At 45.7% G+C, this 23,463-nt stretch overlaps 1 protein-coding gene across 1 annotated transcript in view; it reads right to left on the bottom strand.

Moving 5' to 3' along the window:
* LOC115144870 (potassium voltage-gated channel subfamily KQT member 1-like) overlaps positions 1-14,445 on the bottom strand; it is a 55,312-nt gene extending 40,867 nt beyond the window's left edge. Inside the window, exons 1-5 of the mRNA XM_029685968.2 lie at positions 14,302-14,445; positions 12,161-12,287; positions 10,958-11,036; positions 10,515-10,611; positions 9,250-9,390 (exon numbers count right to left, since the gene is read on the bottom strand). Of these exons, the coding sequence (XP_029541828.2) occupies positions 9,250-9,390; positions 10,515-10,611; positions 10,958-11,036; positions 12,161-12,287; positions 14,302-14,445 (588 nt within the window). The remainder of the gene's footprint in view (positions 1-9,249; positions 9,391-10,514; positions 10,612-10,957; positions 11,037-12,160; positions 12,288-14,301) is intronic.
* Between the last annotated feature and the right edge of the window lie 9,018 nt (positions 14,446-23,463).

Below are 23,463 nucleotides of genomic sequence, written 5' to 3' on the forward strand. Positions count from 1 at the left end.
GGCACGGCATATCACAAGTCTCAAGTTTACAGTCTCTGTGATTAACAAAGGAGAGCAAAGTTCCTATTGGGCTGTTTTGTTCATTGTGGCTATGACACACAAAAACAGCTTTTCTTCATGGTTCCATTGGGCACCAAGGACCCCTGAACCTTTCTAACTCTCATTACAAAACAGCTAGTAATCCTGCAATTACAGTTTTAATTAAAGGAACTGACACTTTATAGTGGCAGAGTAAAAGGTATTTGAGACAGAGAGCAGTGAGGTGGTTTATTGCGTGTAGATCCCTCTAGCACAAGACTACCATAGGTTTTTTATTACCCACAGCCTTACATTGAACTGTGTAATTAACTGAACTGGAAACTTGACTCGCCTGATGGAAACAGCCAAAACAGACTTCTCTCGGATGCTGGGTTGTTTAGATGACCCAACTGCTGAGTTGCAAGCATTGGGTCACTTAGTTGTATTGTTTTCTTTAAAAAGAGCAGGGTTGGGTTGTTGATCAAAACAAAGCAAATTGTATTTGTCACATGTCCCGAATACAAGTGTAGACCTTACCGTAAAATGCTTACTTACAAGCCCTTAACCAACAATGCAGTTCAAGAAATAGAGTTACGAAAATATTGACTTAATAAACTAAAGTAAAAAATAAAATAAAAAGTAACACAAGAAAATTACATAACAATAACGTGGCTATATACAGCGGGTACCGGTACTGAGTCAATGTGCAGGGGTACAGGTTAGTCGAAGTAATTTGTAGGTAGGGGAATAGTGACTATGCAATACCAAGCGGTTGGCCCCCCCCCCCCCCCCCCTTGGGTTGTGCCGTGGCGGAGATCTTTGTGGGCTATACTCGGCCTTGTCTCAGGATGGTAAGTTGGTGGTTGAAGATATCCCTCTAGTGGTGTGGGGGCTGTGCTTTGGCAAAGTGGGTGGGGTTATATCCTTCCTGTTTGGCCCTGTCTGGGGGTGTCCTCGGATGGGCCCACAGTGTCTCCTAACCCCTCCTTTCTCAGCCTCCAGTATTTATGCTGCAGTAGTTTATGTGTCGGGGCTAGGGTCAGTTTGTTATATCTGGAGTACTTCTCCTGTCCTATTCGGTGTCCTGTGTGAATTTAAGTGTGCTCTCTCTAATTCTCTCTTTCTTTCTCTCTCTCGGAGGACCTGAGCCCCAGGACCATGCCTCAGGACTACCTGACATGATGACTCCTTGCTGTCCCCAGTCCACCTGGCCTTGCTGCTGCTCCAGTTTCAACTGTTCTGCCTTATTATTATTGGACCATGCTGGTCATTTATGAACATTTGAACATCTTGGCCATGTTCTGTTATAATCTCCACCCGGCACAGCCAGAAGAGGACTGGCCACCCCACATAGCCTGGTTCCTCTCTAGGTTTCTTCCTAGGTTTTGGCCTTTCTAGGGAGTTTTTCCTAGCCACCGTGCTTCTACACCTGCATTGCTTGCTGTTTGGGGTTTTAGGCTGGGTTTCTGTACAGCACTTTGAGATATCAGCTGATGTACGAAGGGCTATATACAAATACATTTGATTTGATTTGATTTGAAATCATACACAGCGAGTAGCAGCGGTGTAAAAACAAGGGGGGGTCAATGTAAATAGTCCGGGTGGCCACTTGATGAATTGTTCAGCAGTCTTATAGCTTGGGGGTAGAAGCTGTTAAGGAGCCTTTTGGACCAAGACTTGGCGCTCCGGTACCCCTTGCCGGGACTGGAGTCTTCAACAATTTTTTGGGCCTTCCTCTGACACTGCCTAGTCTAGAGGTCCTGGATGACAGGAAGCTTGGCTCCAGTGACGTATTGGGCCGTACGCACTACCCTCTGTAGCACCTTACGGTCGGATGCCAAGCAGTTGCCATACCAGGCGGTGATGCACCCGGTCAGGATGCTCTCAATGGCACAACTGTGGAACTTTTTGAAGATCTGGGGACCCATGCCAAATCTTTTCAGTCTCCTGAGGGGGAAAAGCTGGTGTGCCCTCTTTACGACTGTCTTGGTGTGTTTGGACCATGATAGTTAGTTGGTGATGTGGACACCAAGGAACTTAAAACTCTCGACCCACTCCACTACAGCCCCGTCAATGTTAATGGGGGCCTGTTCGGCATTCCTTTTCCTTTAGTCCATGATCATCTCCTTTGTGTTGCTCACATTGAGGGAGAGGTTGTTGTCCTGGCCCCACACTACCAGGTCTCTGACCTCCTCCCTATAGGCTCATTGTCGGTGATCAGGCCTACCACTGTTGTGTTGTCAGCAAACTTAATGATAGTGTTGGAGTCATGCCACACAGTCGTGGGTGAATAGGGAGTACAGGAGGGGACAAAACACACACCCCTGAGGGGCCCTGGTGTTGAGGATCAGAGTGGCAGATGTGTTGCTGCCTACCCTTAACACCTGGGGGCGGCACATCAGGAAGTCCAAGATCCAGTTGCAGAGGAAGGTGTTTAGTCCCAGGGTCCTTAGCTTAGTGATGAGCTTCGTGGGCACTATGGTGTTAAACACTGAGCTGTAGTCAATGAACAACATTCTCACATAGGTGTTCCTTTTGTCCAGGTGGGAATGGGCAGTGTGGAGTGCGATTGCGTCATCTGTGGATCTGTTGGGGTGGTATACAAATTGGGTCTAGGGTTTCTGGAATGAAGGTATTGATGTGAGCCATGACCAGCCTTTCATAGCACTTCATGGCTTCCGACGTGAGTGCTACTGGGCGGTAGTCATTAAGGCAGGTTTCCTTCACATTTTTCAGTTTTTCAGTTTTTCATTAAAACGATAAGAAAAATCAACATCAACTCATAATGCAGAATAATGGTCCTTTAAGTATGTATGACCGCAAGGGCCAGGCCATGAAGTTATATATATCACAGTCATATACCCTTGAAAGCGCCTCGGCTACAACATGTTAGTTTGTCTGTAAGGGTACAAATTATCAAGGAACCTACCAGGTACAACCCTAAATCCGTAACCATGGGCACCCTCTTAGATATCATCCTGACCAACTTGCCCTCTAAATACACCTCTGCTGTCTTCAACCAGGATCTCAGCGATCACTGCCTGCATGCGTAATGGGTCTGCGGTCAACTGACTACCCCTCATCACTGTCAAACGCTCCCTTAAAACACTTCAGAAAGCAGGCCTTTCTAATCAACCTGGCCCGGGTATCCTGGAGGGATATTGTCCTCATCCCGTCAGTAGAGGATGCCTGGTTTCTCTTCAACAGTACTTTCCTCTCCATCTTAAACAAGCATGCGCTATTTAAAAAATGTAGAACTAAGAACAGACATAGCCCTTGGTTCACCCCAGACTTCCCTTGACCAGCACAAAAACATCCTGTGGCGTTCTGCATTAGCATCGAATAGCCCCCGCGATATGCAACTTTTCAGGGAAGTCAGAAACCAATATACTCAGTCAGTTAGGAAAGTTAAGGATAGCTTTTTCAAACAGAAATGTGCTTCCTGTAGCACTAATTCCAAAAGGTTTTGGGGCATTGTAAAGTCCATGGAGAATAAGAGCACCTCCTCCCAGCTGCCCACTGCACTGAGGATAGGAAACACTATCACCACCGATAAATCTACAAAAATGTATCATTTCAATAAGCATTTTCCTAAGGCTGGCCATGCTTTCCACCTGGTTACCCCTACCCCGGCCAACAACACAACACTCCCTGCAGAAACTTGCCCAAGCCCCCTCCCCCCCGCTTCTCCTTCACGCAAATCCAGACAGCTGATTTTCTGAAAGAGCTGCAAAATCTGGATCCATACAAATCAGCTGGGCTAGACAATCTGGACCCTCTCTTCCTAAAATTATCAGCCGAAATTGTTGCAACCCTTATTACTAGCCTATTCAACGTCTCTTTCGTATCATCTGAGATCCCCAAAGATTGGAAAGCTGCTGCGGTCATCCCCCCTCTTCCAAGGGGGAGACACTGTAGACCCAAACTGTTATAGACCTATATCCATCCTGCCCTGCCTTTCTAAAATCTTCGAACGCCAAGTTAACAAACAGATCACCGACCATTTCGAATCCCATCGTACCATCTCCACTATGAAATCTGGTTTCCGAGCTGGTCATGGGTGCACCTCAGCCTCGCTCAAGTTCCTAAACGATATCATAACCGCAGTCATCTTCATCAAACTGGCCAAGGTTTTCAACTCTGTCAATCACCACATTCTTATCGGCAAACTCAATAGCCTTCCCTTCTCAAATGACTGTCTCACCTGGTTCACCAACTACTTCTCAGATAGAGTTCAGTGTGTCAAATCGGAGGGCCTGTTGTCTGGACCTCTGGCAGTCTCTTTGGGGGTGTCACAGGGTTCAATTCTCGGGCCGACCATTTTCTCTGTATATATCAATGATGTCGCTCTTGCTGCTGGTGATTCTCTGATCCACCTCTAACAAGATGACACCATTCTGTATACATCTGGCCCTTTTTTGGATACTGTGCTAACAAACTTCCAAACGAGCTTCAACGCCATACAACACTCCTTCCGTGGTCTCCAACTGCTCTTAAATGCAAGTAAAACTAACTAACTAAGTGCTCTTCAACCGATTGCTGCCCGCACCCTCCAGCCCGACTAGCATCACTAATCAAGATGGTTCTTGACCTAGAACATATGGACAACTACAAATATCTAGGTGTCTGGTTAGACTGTAAACTCTCCTTCCAGACTCACATTAAGCATCTCCAATCCAAAATTAAATCTAGAATCTGCTTCCTATTTTGCAACAAAGCCTCCTTCACTCATGGTGCCAAACATACCCTCAGAAAACTGACTACCCTACCGATCCTTGACTTCGGCGATGTCATTTACAAAATAGCCCCCAACACTCTACTCAGCAAACTGGATGTAGTCTATCACAGTGCCATCCGTTTTGTCACCAAAGCCCCATATACTACTCATCACTGCAACCTGTATGCTCTCGTTGGCTGGCCCTCACTACATATTCGTCGCCAAACCCACTGGCTCCAGGCCATCTATAAGTCTTTGCTAGGTAAAGCCCCGCCTTATCTCAGCTCACTGGTCACCATAGCAACACCCACCAGTTGCATGTGCTCCAGCAGGTATATTGCACTGGTCATCCCCAAAGCCAACACTTCCTTTGGCCGACTTTCTTTCCAGTTCTCTGCTGCCAATGACTGGAACGAATTGCAAAAATCTCTGAAGCTGAAGTCTTATATCTCCCTCTCTAACTTTAAGCATCAGCTGTCAGAGCAGCTTACCGATCACTGTACCTCTACACAGGCAATCTGTAAATAGCACACCCAACTACCTCATCCCCATATTATTACTTACCCTCTTGCTCTTTTGCACCCCAGTATCTCTACTTGCACATCATCATCTGCACATCTATCACTCCAGTATTAATGCTAAATTGTAATTAATAAATAGGCGTCTATGGCCTATTTATCGCCTACCTCCCTACTCTTCTACATTTGCACACATTGTACATAGATTTTTCTATTTTTATTTTCTATTGTGTTACTGACTGTATGTTTGTTTATGTGTAACTCTGTGTTATTGTTTTTGTCGCACTGCTTTGCTTTATCTTGGCCAGGTCACAGTTGTAAATAAGAACTTGTTCTCAACTGGCCTACCTGGTTAAATAAAAAATTGTTTTGTGTAAAAGTAGCTTTGTGTAACTGAAACTGGATTAGCAACTTGTTTCTTTGTGGTATTCCAGAACCACTCAAGCTAGAGGGGGACCCCGACAGATACACACCACAAAACAAGCGCAATGGTGGAAATTGTTGTTTTATTTCTTTACTTACCTACACACACACACACACACACACACACACACACACATTTTTTTTCACTATTTTAGTTAGAGCCTGTAAGTAAGCATTTCACCTGTTGTATTCGGCGTACGTGACAAAAAAAACTTTGATTTGACTTGAAATAGAGGAGATTCAATCTAGGGTTGTGGGTTTGAGTCCCGCTTAGGTCACATATGCTAAAATGTGCAGTGCATTCGGAAAGTATTCAGACCCCTTCCCCTTTTCCACATTTTGTGACATTACAGCATTATTCTAAAATGGATGAAATAAAAAATGTTCCTCATTAATCTACACACAATACCCCATAATAACAAAGCAAAAAGAGGTTTTTAGACATTTTTACAAATGTATTAAAAAGAATGCACTGTATATCACTGTTCTGTAAGTTGCCTTGGATAAACGTGTCTGCTATATACAGTACTATCCTATTACTATGCCTTACCACCAGTGGTGGCTGGTGGCACTTTAAATGGGGAGGACGGGCTGGTTGGTTTCCATGTGTTTGATGCCATTCCATCATTCCATTCCATTGATTATTTTGAGCCGTCCTCCCTCACCAGCCTCTTCTGCTTACCACGCCCCACCACAGGACATCAGCTCTAATACTATGCCTTACCACGCCCCACCACAGGACATCAGCTCTAATACTATGCCTTACCACGCCCCACCACAGGGCATCAGCTCGAATACTATGCCTTACCACGCCCCACCACAGGACATCAGCTCTAATACTATGCCTTACCACGCCCCACCACAGGACATCAGCTCTAATACTATGCCTTACCACGCCCCACCACAGGACATCAGCTCTAATACTATGCCTTACCACGCCCCACCACAGGACATCAGCTCTAATACTATGCCTTACCACGCCCCACCACAGGGCATCAGCTCGAATACTATGCCTTACCACGCCCCACCACAGGACATCAGCTCTAATACTATGCCTTACCACGCCCCACCACAGGACATCAGCTCTAATACTATGCCTTACCACGCCCCACCACAGGACATCAGCTCTAATACTATGCCTTACCACGCCCCACCACAGGACATCAGCTCTAATACTATGCCTTACCACGCCCCACCACAGGGCATCAGCTCTAATACTATGCCTTACCACGCCCCACCACAGGGCATCAGCTCTAATACTATGCCTTACCACGCCCCACCACAGGGCATCAGCTCGAATACTATGCCTTACCACGCCCACCACAGGACATCAGCTCTAATACTATGCCTTACCACGCCCACCACAGGACATCAGCTCTAATACTATGCCTTACCACGCCCCACCACAGGACATCAGCTCTAATACTATGCCTTACCACGCCCCACCACAGGGCATCAGCTCGAATACTATGCCTTACCACGCCCACCACAGGACATCAGCTCTAATACTATGCCTTACCACGCCCCACCACAGGACATCAGCTCTAATACTATGCCTTACCACGCCCCACCACAGGACATCAGCTCTAATACTATGCCTTACCACGCCCCACCACAGGGCATCAGCTCGAATACTATGCCTTACCACGCCCCACCACAGGGCATCAGCTCTAATACTATGCCTTACCACGCCCCACCACAGGACATCAGCTCTAATACTATGCCTTACCACGCCCCACCACAGGACATCAGCTCTAATACTATGCCTTACCACGCCCCACCACAGGACATCAGCTCTAATACTATGCCTTACCACGCCCCACCACAGGGCATCAGCTCTAATACTATGCCTTACCACGCCCCACCACAGGACATCAGCTCTAATACTATGCCTTACCACGCCCCACCACAGGACATCAGCTCTAATACTATGCCTTACCACGCCCCACCACAGGGCATCAGCTCGAATACTATGCCTTACCACGCCCCACCACAGGACATCAGCTCTAATACTATGCCTTACCACGCCCCACCACAGGACATCAGCTCTAATACTATGCCTTACCACGCCCCACCACAGGACATCAGCTCTAATACTATGCCTTACCACGCCCCACCACAGGACATCAGCTCTAATACTATGCCTTACCACGCCCCACCACAGGGCATCAGCTCGAATACTATGCCTTACCACGCCCCACCACAGGACATCAGCTCTAATACTATGCCTTACCACGCCCACCACAGGACATCAGCTCTAATACTATGCCTTACCACGCCCCACCACAGGACATCAGCTCTAATACTATGCCTTACCACGCCCCACCACAGGACATCAGCTCTAATACTATGCCTTACCACGCCCCACCACAGGGCATCAGCTCTAATACTATGCCTTACCACGCCCCACCACAGGGCATCAGCTCTAATACTATGCCTTACCACGCCCCACCACAGGGCATCAGCTCGAATACTATGCCTTACCACGCCCCACCACAGGACATCAGCTCTAATACTATGCCTTACCACGCCCCACCACAGGACATCAGCTCTAATACTATGCCTTACCACGCCCACCACAGGACATCAGCTCTAATACTATGCCTTACCACGCCCCACCACAGGGCATCAGCTCGAATACTATGCCTTACCACGCCCCACCACAGGACATCAGCTCTAATACTATGCCTTACCACGCCCCACCACAGGACATCAGCTCTAATACTATGCCTTACCACGCCCACCACAGGACATCAGCTCTAATACTATGCCTTACCACGCCCCACCACAGGGCATCAGCTCGAATACTATGCCTTACCACGCCCCACCACAGGGCATCAGCTCTAATACTATGCCTTACCACGCCCCACCACAGGACATCAGCTCTAATACTATGCCTTACCACGCCCACCACAGGACATCAGCTCTAATACTATGCCTTACCACGCCCCACCACAGGGCATCAGCTCTAATACTATGCCTTACCACGCCCCACCACAGGACATCAGCTCTAATACTATGCCTTACCACGCCCCACCACAGGACATCAGCTCTAATACTATGCCTTACCACGCCCCACCACAGGACATCAGCTCTAATACTATGCCTTACCACGCCCCACCACAGGGCATCAGCTCTAATACTATGCCTTACCACGCCCCACCACAGGACATCAGCTCTAATACTATGCCTTACCACGCCCCACCACAGGACATCAGCTCTAATACTATGCCTTACCACGCCCCACCACAGGGCATCAGCTCTAATACTATGCCTTACCACGCCCCACCACAGGACATCAGCTCTAATACTATGCCTTACCACGCCCCACCACAGGACATCAGCTCTAATACTATGCCTTACCACGCCCCACCACAGGGCATCAGCTCTAATACTATGCCTTACCACGCCCCACCACAGGACATCAGCTCTAATACTATGCCTTACCACGCCCCACCACAGGGCATCAGCTCTATAACTATGCCTTACCACGCCCCACCACAGGGCATCAGCTCTAATACTATGCCTTACCACGCCCCACCACAGGACATCAGCTCTAATACTATGCCTTACCACGCCCCACCACAGGGCATCAGCGTAGCTGGAGAAGCCAGTCTTTCCCTCCTCATCCACAGCATCCTTCTCCGCCAGGTACACAAAGTAGGAGGAGAAAATCAGCCCCAGGAAGCCGATGTACAGCGTGGTGATCAGCTCCTACAACAGAGGAAATGCAGATAGAGAGTGGAGTATGTCACTTGTAATGTGCAGTAGACCATGTATAGATAGGTGTTACATGTATTTCTTTACATTATTTACACATTTTACATTGCAGGTGTGAATCAAACTAATGATATCTGTCCATAACATCAATCATTACAACACATAGTCTGATCAAGCCTAGAGCGTGCAATGACTACATAGAAAGAGGAGGCATATGACTCTCTCTCTATCATTTCACACAGACAGAAGACTTCATCTTTAGGAAGAGTAGCTGCTGCTTTCCCAACAGCTAATGGGGATCACAATAAAATACCAAATTCCTAATCTCCCCTATTTATGTAAACCCTAAACCCTCAACCCTAAAATAATAGCAGTAGACCCAGTGCACATCACAGAGAAATAACTCACAGCTTCCTGTTAAAGATAGAAAAAAAAAGAGGATGTCTTCAAAAGAACCCCAGATGACTTGAAATTAGAATACAAACAAAGAGGGGGAAACACATGAAGAGGTGGAAAGGAAAGCTGTTAAACCTGACTCTCTACCTCTCTCTCCTTATAAAGCCTTGCAGTTCCTAGTGAGAGTATCAGAGGAATCTGTGATTGTGCAACGGGCCCTGTGATAATCACTGGTGGCAATATAGCATGGACAACATGGACAGACGTCTGCCTCAGTCTACCCATAACCAGACAAGCTAGGCAGGAGGCAGGGTAACTCAGACAGAACAAGTGCACTAATCCTCTGGAAGAAATGGCAGCAATGTGAACCCATCATCTGACCACAGTGTCCTTATTTGGTTAAGAAATGTCCAACAATAGTTGTTTTATGTTTTATTTTCAAAGCCATGACTAACCACGTCTTTAGCCATCTCATCTACCTTGCTTTTTATTTGAATCTGCTTGTTTGACTGAGGTTTTATGAGAAGCCTACTCAGGGTACAGTAGACAAGTAGATCCAGTTAGATCAAGTAAGATCAAGTAAGATCAGGGTAGATTAATTCACTCTACTAAAAACAGCATTATATTCCAGATAACCTTTTGATATTTAACTTCATGTAAGCTCATACTACTGCACATCATTATGATATGAAATGAGCCAACAGATGTAAAGGGATCTCCACCTGTCTATGGATGAAGACTACCGATCCAAGAAGCCTCCATGTTCCTCCCTGACGATCCACGTGCAGCATGCGTAGAATCTGGAGGAAGCGGATTCCCCTGTAATCATGGAGATAAAAGGCAACCAATGTCAATCAAACCTTAGCCTAATATACCTCTACTCTCTTCCACTTGTTTTACTCTGCAACAAAAACACAATTACAGTACAACACAAAATGTTACACTAATATTACAATATTATATTCACTATATTCACACTCATTATATATATTTTGTAATTATGGTTGCAAAATTGCAGGAACTTTCAATACATTTCCTGGTTTTCCCTAAATCCCGGTTGGAGGCTTTCCCGCAATCAGGAGGTGAATAAGCAGGATATCTGGGATCCTCCAACCAGGATTTCTGGAAAACCAGGTTAAATATTAAAATTTACCACACCCAGTACCTGATAGCAGATGTGGCAAACACTTGGCCATTGGAGCCTACACCCAGCACTACGACGGAGGCAATAACCACTATCAGATCTGGGGGATACAGGGATACACCTGTACATTAGCATTGGCATCTAGCTCATAATCTTCAAATGTTTAAGTTGCCATTGAACAACAAAAGTAGTAGACATAATAGTAGAAGAAGTAAGAAGAGAGCCGGTAAAGTCACACAGGGCAAAAGTAACACACTGCTCCCTGCAACCCCCCGTCAAAAGTAACACAATGTTAACTGATGACCTGGAATTTAAAAAAATGTTTAAGCACAGGCCATTGTCTCCTCTAGTTTATATTGCTTTTATAATGTTAGCAAAATATCAACAGGTTAGAAAATGATATATGACATCGTTAGAATTATGCCTTAATCAAATGACTTGATGGATCAGCTTCCAACATAAGCTTTTATTGACATGTTAGTGGTTAAAAATATATATGATTCTGGGGGTTAATTACCTTGTGTCAAGCCATGGAAATGTGATAAGCCTGATTACTTTGCAGTTTGGGAAAATAATACAAATGTTTATTCTATCAAGACACGAGGAGCGGCATGACAAGGACAACTGGAGCACAGGTGATTGGTAGGGCTAAGCATGAAAAATTGAAAATGTTGAAGAACATCTCCTACTATGGTTAATGTAGCTATTATTTGATCAATTTTAGTCTGATTAATATTGTAAGGGAAAATATTGTGTTTGCGCAACATTGAGATGGCTCCTTTTCATACATTTCTAACCTATAGCATGAATTATTCATGAAATGATGGCTGATAGTACTTTTGTTGAAAGTAAAGAGCACTTACAAACCAGAAACATGGAGATAAGACAGATATTGTGCACTTCTCGCCAGATTTTACTCCCGCCGGCAGGTGCAAAATTAACTATGCGGTAGTCTATTTCATTTCAACTCACTTACCTCAGAAATGAAATTACAGTTGCTAATGGTAGAGGACATACACAAGTTGTTAGTCATAAAATATAGTCTCTTTAGTGCTATCGATCTGTGAGTAATTAAGAAACAAAAAGTGATACTTTTGTCCCGGTTCTCCCCTAGTAGACATAACAGCAGAAGTAATCAAATTTGACCCCCAAAAAGAAGGGCTAAAAACATGTAACAACGGTGTCTGACTGTGTGAGATTTAATAAAGGATAAGCCAGGTGCACCTATGATAGAAATGGGTTTCCTGATGAAGCGGAGTCGTCCCTTGATCCCCACATATTTGCTCCTGCAGCCGGCAGACCAGAGCCGCACCACGTACTCTGTCCCAAAGAACAGCACCAGGACAATCTCCTGTGGACCAGAACACAAGCAGTTACAGACAACAATTAGGAGAACAGGGCTGGGGAAGAAGACGCAAAACATTCAAACTAGTTCATTAAGACCAAAGCATATTACTATCACATTTTACTAAGACTACTACACACACACTATCTATCTACCATTTCATACTATGAAAGTAATATGAGTGTTTTTCTAAGTCCAGTGCCAAGCAATGCATTGAGATGTCAGGCTTGATAAGAGCTTGGTGGGACTGGGACTTGACAGGTGTGCTGACAGAGAGAGGGTGAGGTGGTCTAGTAGTAAGGGAACCATTCACACCAGCCCACCCAGAAGAAGGTTAGATAGCATCTCTGATGACAGAGGATATTGAGCCAGGGTCAATGGCTCAGTGATTTGAGCCTCATGGCTGTGACAGTGCCTCAGCAGGATGTGCAGGTAGGATAAATAGTAAATCAGCTGTGTTGTGTTGGAGCCCTTTACACATCTGTTGGGTGGTTCAAATATAATAGGTGACATTTTGCCACAGTGCAAATATTGTGTGTATGGTGGGGAGGGGGGAGTGTGTTTGTTTGTGTGTGTGTGATAATTCTTCATGAACCAATATCTTTTTCATTAGCACCATGACTCCATAATATTTTGCCACCTAACACTCAGTAATAGCTGTCTTAGTGTGGGTGGCCATCCCATTGCTTGCTTGAATTGGCTGCCCTACCAGCCCCCCCCCTTTTTTGAAACCTAATACCACAGGCCCTGCTGCAACAACATAGCTCCATAGTCACAAAAACAATCCCCTGGCTGTCACTCACCCTATAGACACATTCACTTACTGCGAATGCAGTGACAGTGTCCTTCCTTTCCTTAATAATACTGTGGGTTGGACTGATCCTACAGGAACAAGTAGCACTGTTGCGTGGATTTAACATAAATAGCTAACGTGTTTGTGACTGAGGGAAAAAGTGAGAAGTGGGTTAATAACATCTATTTTAGTTGGACTTGAACGACCAGGCACAGCCCTACTTGTGTATACCGCGGAGAGAGTGAGAGACCAAATTTCATGGCTCTGTGCTGTGTCTATATAACATTGCACTATTTGTGGGTATTTGTGTCTAAAGGTTGGCCAAGGCTATTTTCCCACACCTGTCCAAACTGCTCCCCAGTGTTCAGCACCTCTACACAAAAAAGGTGCTATCTGGAACTTAAAAAGGTTATTTGGATGTCCCCATAGGAGAACCATTTGAAGAAACGTTTTTGGTTCCAGGAAATTTTTTTTTTTATTCCAGGTATAACCCTATTCAAATCAAATCAAATGTTATTAGTCACATGCACCGAATACAACAGGTGTAGTAGACCTTACAGTGAAATGCTTACTTACAAGCCCCTAACCAACAATGTCGTTAAAAAAACACGAATAAGAACTAGACACAAAAGGAACAAGTAATTAAAGAGCAGCAGTAAAATAACAATAGCGAGACTACATACAGGAGGTACCGGTACAGAGTCAATATGCGGGGGCACCGGTTAGTCGAGATAATTGAGGTAATATGTACATGTAGGTAGAGTTATGAAAGTGGCTATGCATAGACAATAACAGAGAGTAGCAGCGGCGTAAAGGGGGGGGGGGCAATGCAAATAGTCTGAGTAGCCATTTGATTAGCTGTTCAGAAGTTTTATGCCTTGGGGGTAGAAGCTGTTTAGAAGCCTCTTGGACCTAGACTTGGTGCTCCGGTACCGCTTGCCATGTGGTAGCAGAGAGAACGGTCTATGACCATTTTTAGGGCCTTCCTCTGCCACTGCCTGGTATAGAGATCCAGGATGGCAGGAAGCTTGGCCCCAGTGATGTACTGGGCCGTACGCACTACCCTCTGTAGTGCCTTGCGGTTGGAGGTTGAGCTGTTGCCATACCAGGCAGTGATGCAACCATGCTCTCGATGCTGCAGCTGTAGAACTTTTTGAGGATCTGAGGACCCATGCCAAATCTTTTCAGTCTCCTGAGGGGAAATGGGTTATGTCGTGCCCTGTTCACGACTGTCATGGTGTGCTTGGACCATGTTAGTTTGTTGGTGATATGGACACCAAGGAACATGAAGCTCTCAACTTGCTCCACTACAGCCTCGTCGATGAGAATGGGGGTGTGTTCGGTCTTCCGTTTCCTATAGTCCACAATCATCTCCTTTGTCTTGATCACGTTGAGGGAGAGGTTCTTGTCCTGGCACCACACAGCCAGGTCTCTGACCTCTTCCCTACAGGCTGTCTCGTCGTTGTCGGTGATCAGGCCTACCACTGTTGTGTCATCGGCTCACTTAATGATGGTGTTGGTGTGGTGTTGTGTCTGGCCGTGCAGTCATGAGGGAACAGGGAATAACGGAGGGGGCTGAGTATGCACCCCTGAGGGGCCCCTGTGTTGAGGATCAGCTTGGCGGATGAGTTGTTACCTACCCTTACCACCTGGGGGCGGCCCGTCAGGAAGTCCAGGATCCAGTTGCAGAGGGAGGTGTTTAGTCCCAGGGTCCTTAGCTTAGTGATGAGCTTTGAGGGCACTATGATGTTGAACGCTGAGCTGTAGTGAACAAATAGCATTCTCACATAGGTGTTCCTTTTGTCCAGGTGGGAAAGGGCAGTGTGGAGAGCAATAGAGATTGTATCATCTGTGGATCTGTTAGGGTGGTATGCAAATTGGGGGGGGTCTAGGGTTTCTGGGATAATGATGTTGATGTGAGCCATGACCAGCCTTTCAAAGCACTTCATGGCTTCATGGTGCTTACTACTTTAATGTTTGCTTGTAAGCAGGAATCAGGAGGATAGAGTTATGGTCAGATTTGCCAAATGGAGGGTGAAGGAGAGCTTTGTACGCATCTCTGTGTGTGGAGTAAAGGTGGTCTAGAGTATATTTTCCCACTAATTGCACATTTACCATGCTGGTAGAAATTTGGTAAAACTGATTTAAGTTTCCCTGCATTAAAGTCCCCGGCCACTTGGAGCGCTGCCTCTGGATGAGCGTTTTCCTGTTTGCTTATGGTGGAATACAGCTCATTGAATGCGGTCTTAGTGCCAGCCTCAGTCTGTGGTGGAATGTAGACAGCTAAATTAAATAAAATGTATTTATATATCCCTTCTTACATCAGCCAATATCACTAAGTGTTGTACAGAAACCTAGCCTAAAACCCCAAACAGCAAGCAATGCAGGTGTAGAAGCAAAAAATAAAGGCAAAAAAGTATTTAGTCAGCCACCAATTGTGCAAGTCCTCCCACTTAAAAAGATGAGAGGCCTGTAATTTTCATCATAGGTACACTTCAACTATGACAGACAAAATGAGAAAAAAAAATCCAGAAAATCACATTGTAGGATTTTTAATGAATTTATTTGCAATATATGGTGGAAAATAAGTATTTGGTCACCTACAAACAAGCAAGATTTCTGTCTCTCACAGACCTGTAACTTCTTATTTAAGAGGCTCCTCTGTCCTCCACTCGTTACCTGTATTAATGGCACCTGTTTGTACTTGTTATCAGTATCAAATACACCTGTCCACAACCTCAAACAGTCACACTCCAAATCTGCAATAGGTAAGCAGCTTGGTTTGAAGAAATCAACTGTGGGAGCAATTATTAGGAAATGGAAGACATACAAGACCACTGATAATCTCCCTCGATCTGGGGCCTCACCCAAGATCTCACCCCGTGGGGTCAAAATGATCACAAGAACGGTGAGCAAAAATCCCAGAACCACACGTAGGCACCTAGTGAATGACCTGCAGAGAGCTGGGACCAAAGTAACAAAGCCTACCATCAGGGGCAGCATGGTAGCCTAGTGGGTTAGAGCGTTGGACTAGTAACCAAAAGGTTGCAAGTTCGAATCACCGAGATGACAAGGTACAAATCTGTCGTTCTGCCCCTGAACAGGCAGTTAACCCACTGTTCCTAGGCCGTCATTGAAAATAGGAATTTGTTCTTAACTGACTTGACTAGTAAAATAAAGGTTACAAAATTAAAAAATAATCAGTATCACACTACGCCGCCAGAGACTCAAATCCTGCAGTGCCAGATGTGTCCCCCTGTTTAAGCCAGTACATGTCCAGGCCCGTCGGAAGTTTGCTAGAGAGGATGATCCAGAAGAAGATTGGGAGAATGTCATATGGTCAGATGAAACCAAAATATAACTTTTTGGTAAAAACTCAACTCGTCGTGTTTGGAGGACAAAGAATGCTGAGTTGCATCCAAATAACACTATACCTACTGTGAAGCATGGGGGTGGAAACATCATGCTTTGGGGCTGTTTTTCTGCTAAGGGACCAGGACGACTGATCCGTGTAAAGGAAAGAATGAATGGGGCCATGTATCGTGAGATTTTGAGTGAAAACCTCCTTCCATTCAGCATGACAATGATCCCAAACACATCGCCCGGGCAATGAAGGAGTGGCTTCGTAAGAAGCATTTCAAGGTCCTGGAGTGACCTAGCCAGTCTCCAGATCTCAACACCATAGAACATCTTGTTGAAAGTTCGTGTTGCCCAGCAACAGCCCCAAAACATGACTGCTCTAGAGGAGATCTGCATGGAGGAATGGGCCAAAATACCAGCAACAGTGTGTGAAAACCTTGTGAAGACTTACAGAAAACGTTTGACCTCTGTCATTGCCAACAAAGGGTATATAAAAAAGTATTGAGAAACTTTTGTTACTTATTTTCCACCATAATTTGCAAATAAATTCATTAAAAATCCTACAGTGTGATTTTCTAGATTTTTTTCCCCTCGTTTTGTCTGTCATAGTTGAAGCGTACGAGTGATGAAAATTACAGGCCTCTCTCATCTTTTTAAGTGGGAGAACTTGCACAATTGGTGGCTGACTAAATACTTTTTTGCCCCACTCGATGTATAAACTATATACAATAAATGGGTCATTTCTGGTTCTTCACTATCAAATAATTACATTATAACATAACTATTTGACAATGACATTTCCAGGTAAAACCAGGTGAACATGGAAATCAAATCGGATTACAATAAATCCCCAAAATTCTAAAATGGTTCAAATCAAATCAAATCAAATTTTATTTGTCACATACACATGGTTAGCAGATGTTAATGCGAGTGTAGCGAAATGCTTGTGCTTCTAGTTCCGACAATGCAGTGATAACCAACAAGTAATCTAACTAACAATTCTAAAACTACTGTCTTATACACAGTGTAAGGGGATAAAGAATATGTACATAAGGATATACGAGTGAGTGATGGTACAGAGCAGCATACAGTAGATGGTATCGAGTACAGTATATACATATGAGATGAGTATGTAGACAAAGTAAACAAAGTGGCATAGTTAAAGTGGCTAGTGATACATGTATTACATAAGGATGCAGTCGATGATGTAGAGTACAGTATATACGTATGCATATGAGATGAATAATGTAGGGTAAGTAACATTATATAAGGTAGCATTGTTTAAAGTGGCTAGTGATATATTTACATTTTTCCCATCAATTCCCATTATTAAAGTGGCTGGAGTTGGGTCAGTGTCAATGACAGTGTGTTGGCAGCAGCCACTCAATGGTGGCTGTTTAACAGTCTGATAGCCTTGAGATAGAAGCTGTTTTCAGTCTCTCAGTCCCAGCTTTGATGCACCTGTACTGACCTCGCCTTCTGGATGATAGCGGGGTGAACAGGCAGTGGTTCGGGTGGTTGATGTCCTTGATGATCTTTATGGCCTTCCTGTAACATCGGGTGGTGTAGGTGTCCTGGAGGGCAGGTAGTTTGCCCCGGTGATGCGTTGTGCAGACCTCACTACCCTCTGGAGAGCCTTACGGTTGAGGGCGGAGCAGTTGCCGTACCAGGCGGTGATACAGCCCGCCAGGATGCTCTCGATTGTGCATCTGTAGAAGTTCGTGAGTGCTTTTGGTGACAAGCCGAATTTCTTCAGCCTCCTGAGGTTGAAGAGGCGCTGCTGCGCCTTCTTCACGACGCTGTCAGTGTGAGTGGACCAATTCAGTTTGTCTGTGATGTGTATGCCGAGGAACTTAAAACTTGCTACCCTCTCCACTACTGTTCCATCGATGTGGATAGGGGGTGTTCCCTCTGCTGTTTCCTGAAGTCCACAATCATCTCCTTAGTTTTGTTGACGTTGAGTGTGAGGTTATTTTCCTGACACCACACTCCGAGGGCCCTCACCTCCTCCCTGTAGGCCGTCTCGTCGTTGTTGGTAATCAAGCCTACCACTGTTGTGTCGTCCGCAAACTTGATGATTGAGTTGGAGGCGTGCGTGGCCACGCAGTCGTGGGTGAACAGGGAGTACAGGAGAGGGCTCAGAACGCACCCTTGTGGGGCCCCGTGTTGAGGATCAGCGGGGAGGAGATGTTGTTGCCTACCCTCACCACCTGGGGGCCCCGTCAGGAAGTCCAGTACCCAGTTGCACAGGGCGGGGTCGAGACCCAGGGTCTCGAGCTTGATGACGAGCTTGGAGGGTACTATGGTGTTGAATGCCGAGCTGTAGTCGATGAACAGCATTCTCACATAGGTATTCCTCTTGTCCAGGTGGGTTAGGGCAGTGTGCAGTGTGGTTGAGATTGCATCGTCTGTGGACCTATTTGGGCGGTAAGCAAATTGGAGTGGGTCTAGGGTGTCAGGTAGGGTGGAGGTGATATGGTCCTTGACTAGTCTCTCAAAGCACTTCATGATGACGGAAGTGAGTGCTACGGGGCGGTAGTCGTTTAGCTCAGTTACCTTAGCTTTCTTGGGAACAGGAACAATGGTGGCCCTCTTGAAGCATGTGGGAACAGCAGACTGGTATAGGGATTGATTGAATATGTCCGTAAACACACCGGCCAGCTGGTCTGCGCATGCTCTGAGGGCGCGGCTGGGGATGCCGTCTGGGCCTGCAGCCTTGCGAGGGTTAACACGTTTAAATGTCTTACTCACCTCGGCTGCAGTGAAGGAGAGACCGCATGTTTTCGTTGCAGGCCGTGTCAGTGGCACTGTATTGTCCTCAAAGCGGGCAAAAAAGTTATTTAGTCTGCCTGGGAGCAAGACATCCTGGTCCGTGACTGGGCTGGGTTTCTTCTTGTAGTCCGTGATTGACTGTAGACCCTGCCACATGCCTCTTGTGTCTGAGCCATTGAATTGAGATTCCACTTTGTCCCTGTACTGACGCTTAGCTTGTTCAATAGCCTTGCGGAGGGAATAGCTGCATTGTTTATATTCGGACATGTTACCAGACACCTTGCCCTGATTAAAAGCAGTGGTTCGCCTGCATGTCCGAAGGATTTTGGTGTCACGAACCGGTAACTCGAAGTTTGCAGAAAACAGCTAATAGTTTCATTTTGTTGTGTTCCCTAATCTCATAAAACTAGGACGGAGCTGATTCATAGGCCTGGGTATTAGCAATCTGAATGTAATTAGATGGATTAGAGATGGATTGGGCCATTCGGAAATGTTTGAGGAAGCTCTGTGTTAATATGGTGGAATGATGGAGGCCAGTTTCTGATCAGATGTTTGGTGGTGCCACTGTGCCACATAGCGGTGACATCAGTGGACCTGGAGTAGACTGGAGGACAGGAGAGAGAGACGAGAGCGTGTGACACGTGATGGATGTCGGTGCGTCCTGCTTGGCCTGGCTAACTTTACTTTGGCAGCTGTCTTGAAAGCCAAATATCCTTAAGGACTAATGTCCTCTCTGCCATCCAAAACAAGCACACAGATTCATGGATGTCAGCTAACCCTGAACTCGCTAAGTATAGCCACTTCACCACAAGTACGTGCCATGATGCCAAAGACTGTCTCTCACTCACTCACGCACGCACGCAAACACACACAGAATATATGAAATACACAAACACTATTGCATCATACACACACATGCAGGTGCACATAAAATGGGGTTGAACAGTTTAGTAACTAAAATATTCCCCTCAGGACATTGCCACCTGTCTTCCTTAATAATACTACCTTGTAAGTTTTGCAACTCTCATGTTTTGAGTTACAAATGTTTTGTTACAATGGGTAACTCTACCTCTAATGCTCTAATGTAACTACTGCTTTCTAGCTCATCTGTTATAGCTTTCTTCTGTCCTACCCATTGAGTTACTACCTACTGTTCTAACTGTCTGTCTTCTGTCCTACCCACTGGGTTACTACCTACTGTTCTAACTGTCTGTCTTCTGTCCTACCCACTGGGTTACTACCTACTGTTCTAACTGTCTGTCTTCTGTCCTACCCACTGGGTTACTACCTACTGTTCTAACTGTCTGTCTTCTGTCCTACCCACTGGGTTACTACCTACTGTTCTAACTGTCTGTCTTCTGTCCTACCCACTGGGTTACTACCTACTGTTCTAACTCTGTCTTCTGTCCTACCCACTGGGTTACTACCTACTGTTCTAACTCTGTATTCTGTCCTACCCACTGGGTTACTACCTACTGTTCTAACTGTCTGTCTTCTGTCCTACCCACTGGGTTACTACCTACTGTTCTAACTGTCTGTCTTCTGTCCTACCCACTGGGTTACTACCTACTGTTCTAACTGTCTGTCTTCTGTCCTAACCACTGGGTTACTACCTACTGTTCTAACTGTCTGTCTTCTGTCCTACTCACTGGGTTACTACCTACTGTTCTAACTGTCTGTCTTCTGTCCTACCCACTGGGTTACTACCTACTGTTCTAACTGTCTGTCTTCTGTCCTACTCACTGGGTTACTACCTACTGTTCTAACTGTCTGTCTTCTGTCCTACCCACTGGGTTACTACCTACTGTTCTAACTGTCTGTCTTCTGTTCTACCCACTGGGTTACTACCTACTGTTCTAACTGTCTGTCTTCTGTCCTACCCACTGGGTTACTACCTACTGTTCTAACTGTCTGTCTTCTGTCCTACCCACTGGGTTACTACCTACTGTTCTAACTCTGTCTTCTGTCCTACCCACTGGGTTACTACCTACTGTTCTAACTGTCTGTCTTCTGTCCTACCCACTGGGTTACTACCTACTGTTCTAACTCTGTCTTCTGTCCTACCCACTGGGTTACTACCTACTGTTCTAACTGTCTGTCTTCTGTCCTACCCACTGGGTTACTACCTACTGTTCTAACTGTCTGTCTTCTGTCCTACTCACTGGGTTACTACCTACTGTTCTAACTGTCTGTCTTCTGTCCTACCCACTGGGTTACTACCTACTGTTCTAACTGTCGGTCTTCTGTTCTACCCACTGGGTTACTACCTACTGTTCTAACTGTCTGTCTTCTGTCCTACCCACTGGGTTACTACCTACTGTTCTAACTCTGTCTTCTGTCCTACCCACTGGGTTACTACCTACTGTTCTAACTGTCTGTCTTCTGTCCTACCCACTGGGTTACTACCTACTGTTCTAACTCTGTCTTCTGTCCTACCCACTGGGTTACTACCTACTGTTCTAACTGTCTGTCTTCTGTCCTACCCACTGGGTTACTACCTACTGTTCTAACTGTCTGTCTTCTGTCCTACCCACTGGGTTACTACCTACTGTTCTGTCTGTCTTCTGTCCTACCCACTGGGTTACTACCTACTGTTCTAACTGTCTGTCTTCTGTCCTACCCACTGGGTTACTACCTACTGTTCTAACTGTCTGTCTTCTGTCCTACCCACTGGGTTACTACCTACTGTTCTGTCTGTCTTCTGTCCTACCCACTGGGTTACTACCTACTGTTCTAACGGTCTGTCTTCTGTCCTACCCACTGGGTTACTACCTACTGTTCTAACTCTGTCTTCTGTCCTACCCACTGGGTTACTACCTACTGTTCTAACGGTCTGTCTTCTGTCCTACCCACTGGGTTACTACCTACTGTTCTAACTCTGTCTTCTGTCCAACCCACTGGGTTACTACCTACTGTTCTAACTCTGTCTTCTGTCCTACCCACTGGGTTACTACCTACTGTTCTAACTGTCTGTCTTCAGTCCTACCCACTGGGTTACTACCTACTGTTCTAACTGTCTGTCTTCTGTCCTACCCACTGGGTTACTACCTACTGTTCTAACTGTCTGTCTTCTGTCCTACCCACTGGGTTACTACCTACTGTTCTAACTGTCTGTCTTCTGTCCTACCCACTGGGTTACTACCTACTGTTCTGTCTGACTTCTGTCCTACCCACTGGGTTACTACCTACTGTTCTAACTCTGTCTTCTGTCCTACCCACTGGGTTACTACCTACTGTTCTAACTGTCTGTCTTCTGTCCTACCCACTGGGTTACTACCTACTGTTCTAACTCTGTCTTCTGTCCTACCCACTGGGTTACTACCTACTGTTCTAACTGTCTGTCTCCTGTCCTACCCACTGGGTTACTACCTACTGTTCTAACTGTCTGTCTTCTGTCCTACCCACTGGGTTACTACCTACTGTTCTAACTGCCTGTCTTCTGTCCTACCCACTGGGTTACTACCTACTGTTCTAACTGTCTGTATTCTGTCCTACCCACTGGGTTACTACCTACTGTTCTAACTGTCTTCTAACTGGGTTACTACCTACTGTTCTAACTGTCTGTCTTCTGTCCTACCCACTGGGTTACTACCTACTGTTCTAACTGTCTGTCTTCTGTCCTACCCACTGGGTTACTACCTACTGTTCTAACTGTCTGTCTTCTGTCCTACCCACTGGGTTACTACCTACTGTTCTAACTGTCTGTCTTCTGTCCTACCCACTGGGTTACTACCTACTGTTCTAACTGCCTGTCTTCTGTCCTACCCACTGGGTTACTACCTACTGTTCTAACTGTCTGTATTCTGTCCTACCCACTGGGTTACTACCTACTGTTCTAACTCTGTCTTCTGTCCTACCCACTGGGTTACTACCTACTGTTCTAACTGTCTGTCTTCTGTCCTACCCACTGGGTTACTACCTACTGTTCTAACTGTCTGTCTTCTGTCCTACCCACTGGGTTACTACCTACTGTTCTAACTGTCTGTCTTCTGTCCTACCCACTGGGTTACTACCTACTGTTCTCGATCTAACCAAGCTGCTGATAGGAGAGCTCTTCTTCCAGGGTGTAATAACTGAATAACTCAGCAGCCAGGGAATCCTCCAAAGGGCACTTGCCAAAAGTTTAGAGAACACTCTGTATAGTCCTGTCTTCTGATTGCCCCCACACTGGTGAGGTGAGTGTGTGTGTGTGTGTGTGTGTGTGTGTGTGTGTGTTTAGATGCAAAGCATGATGCAAAGTCTTTATCCTGCACCATA

Source organism: Oncorhynchus nerka, linkage group LG17, assembly GCF_034236695.1.
Source record: "Oncorhynchus nerka isolate Pitt River linkage group LG17, Oner_Uvic_2.0, whole genome shotgun sequence".
Lineage (NCBI taxonomy): Eukaryota > Metazoa > Chordata > Actinopteri > Salmoniformes > Salmonidae > Oncorhynchus > Oncorhynchus nerka.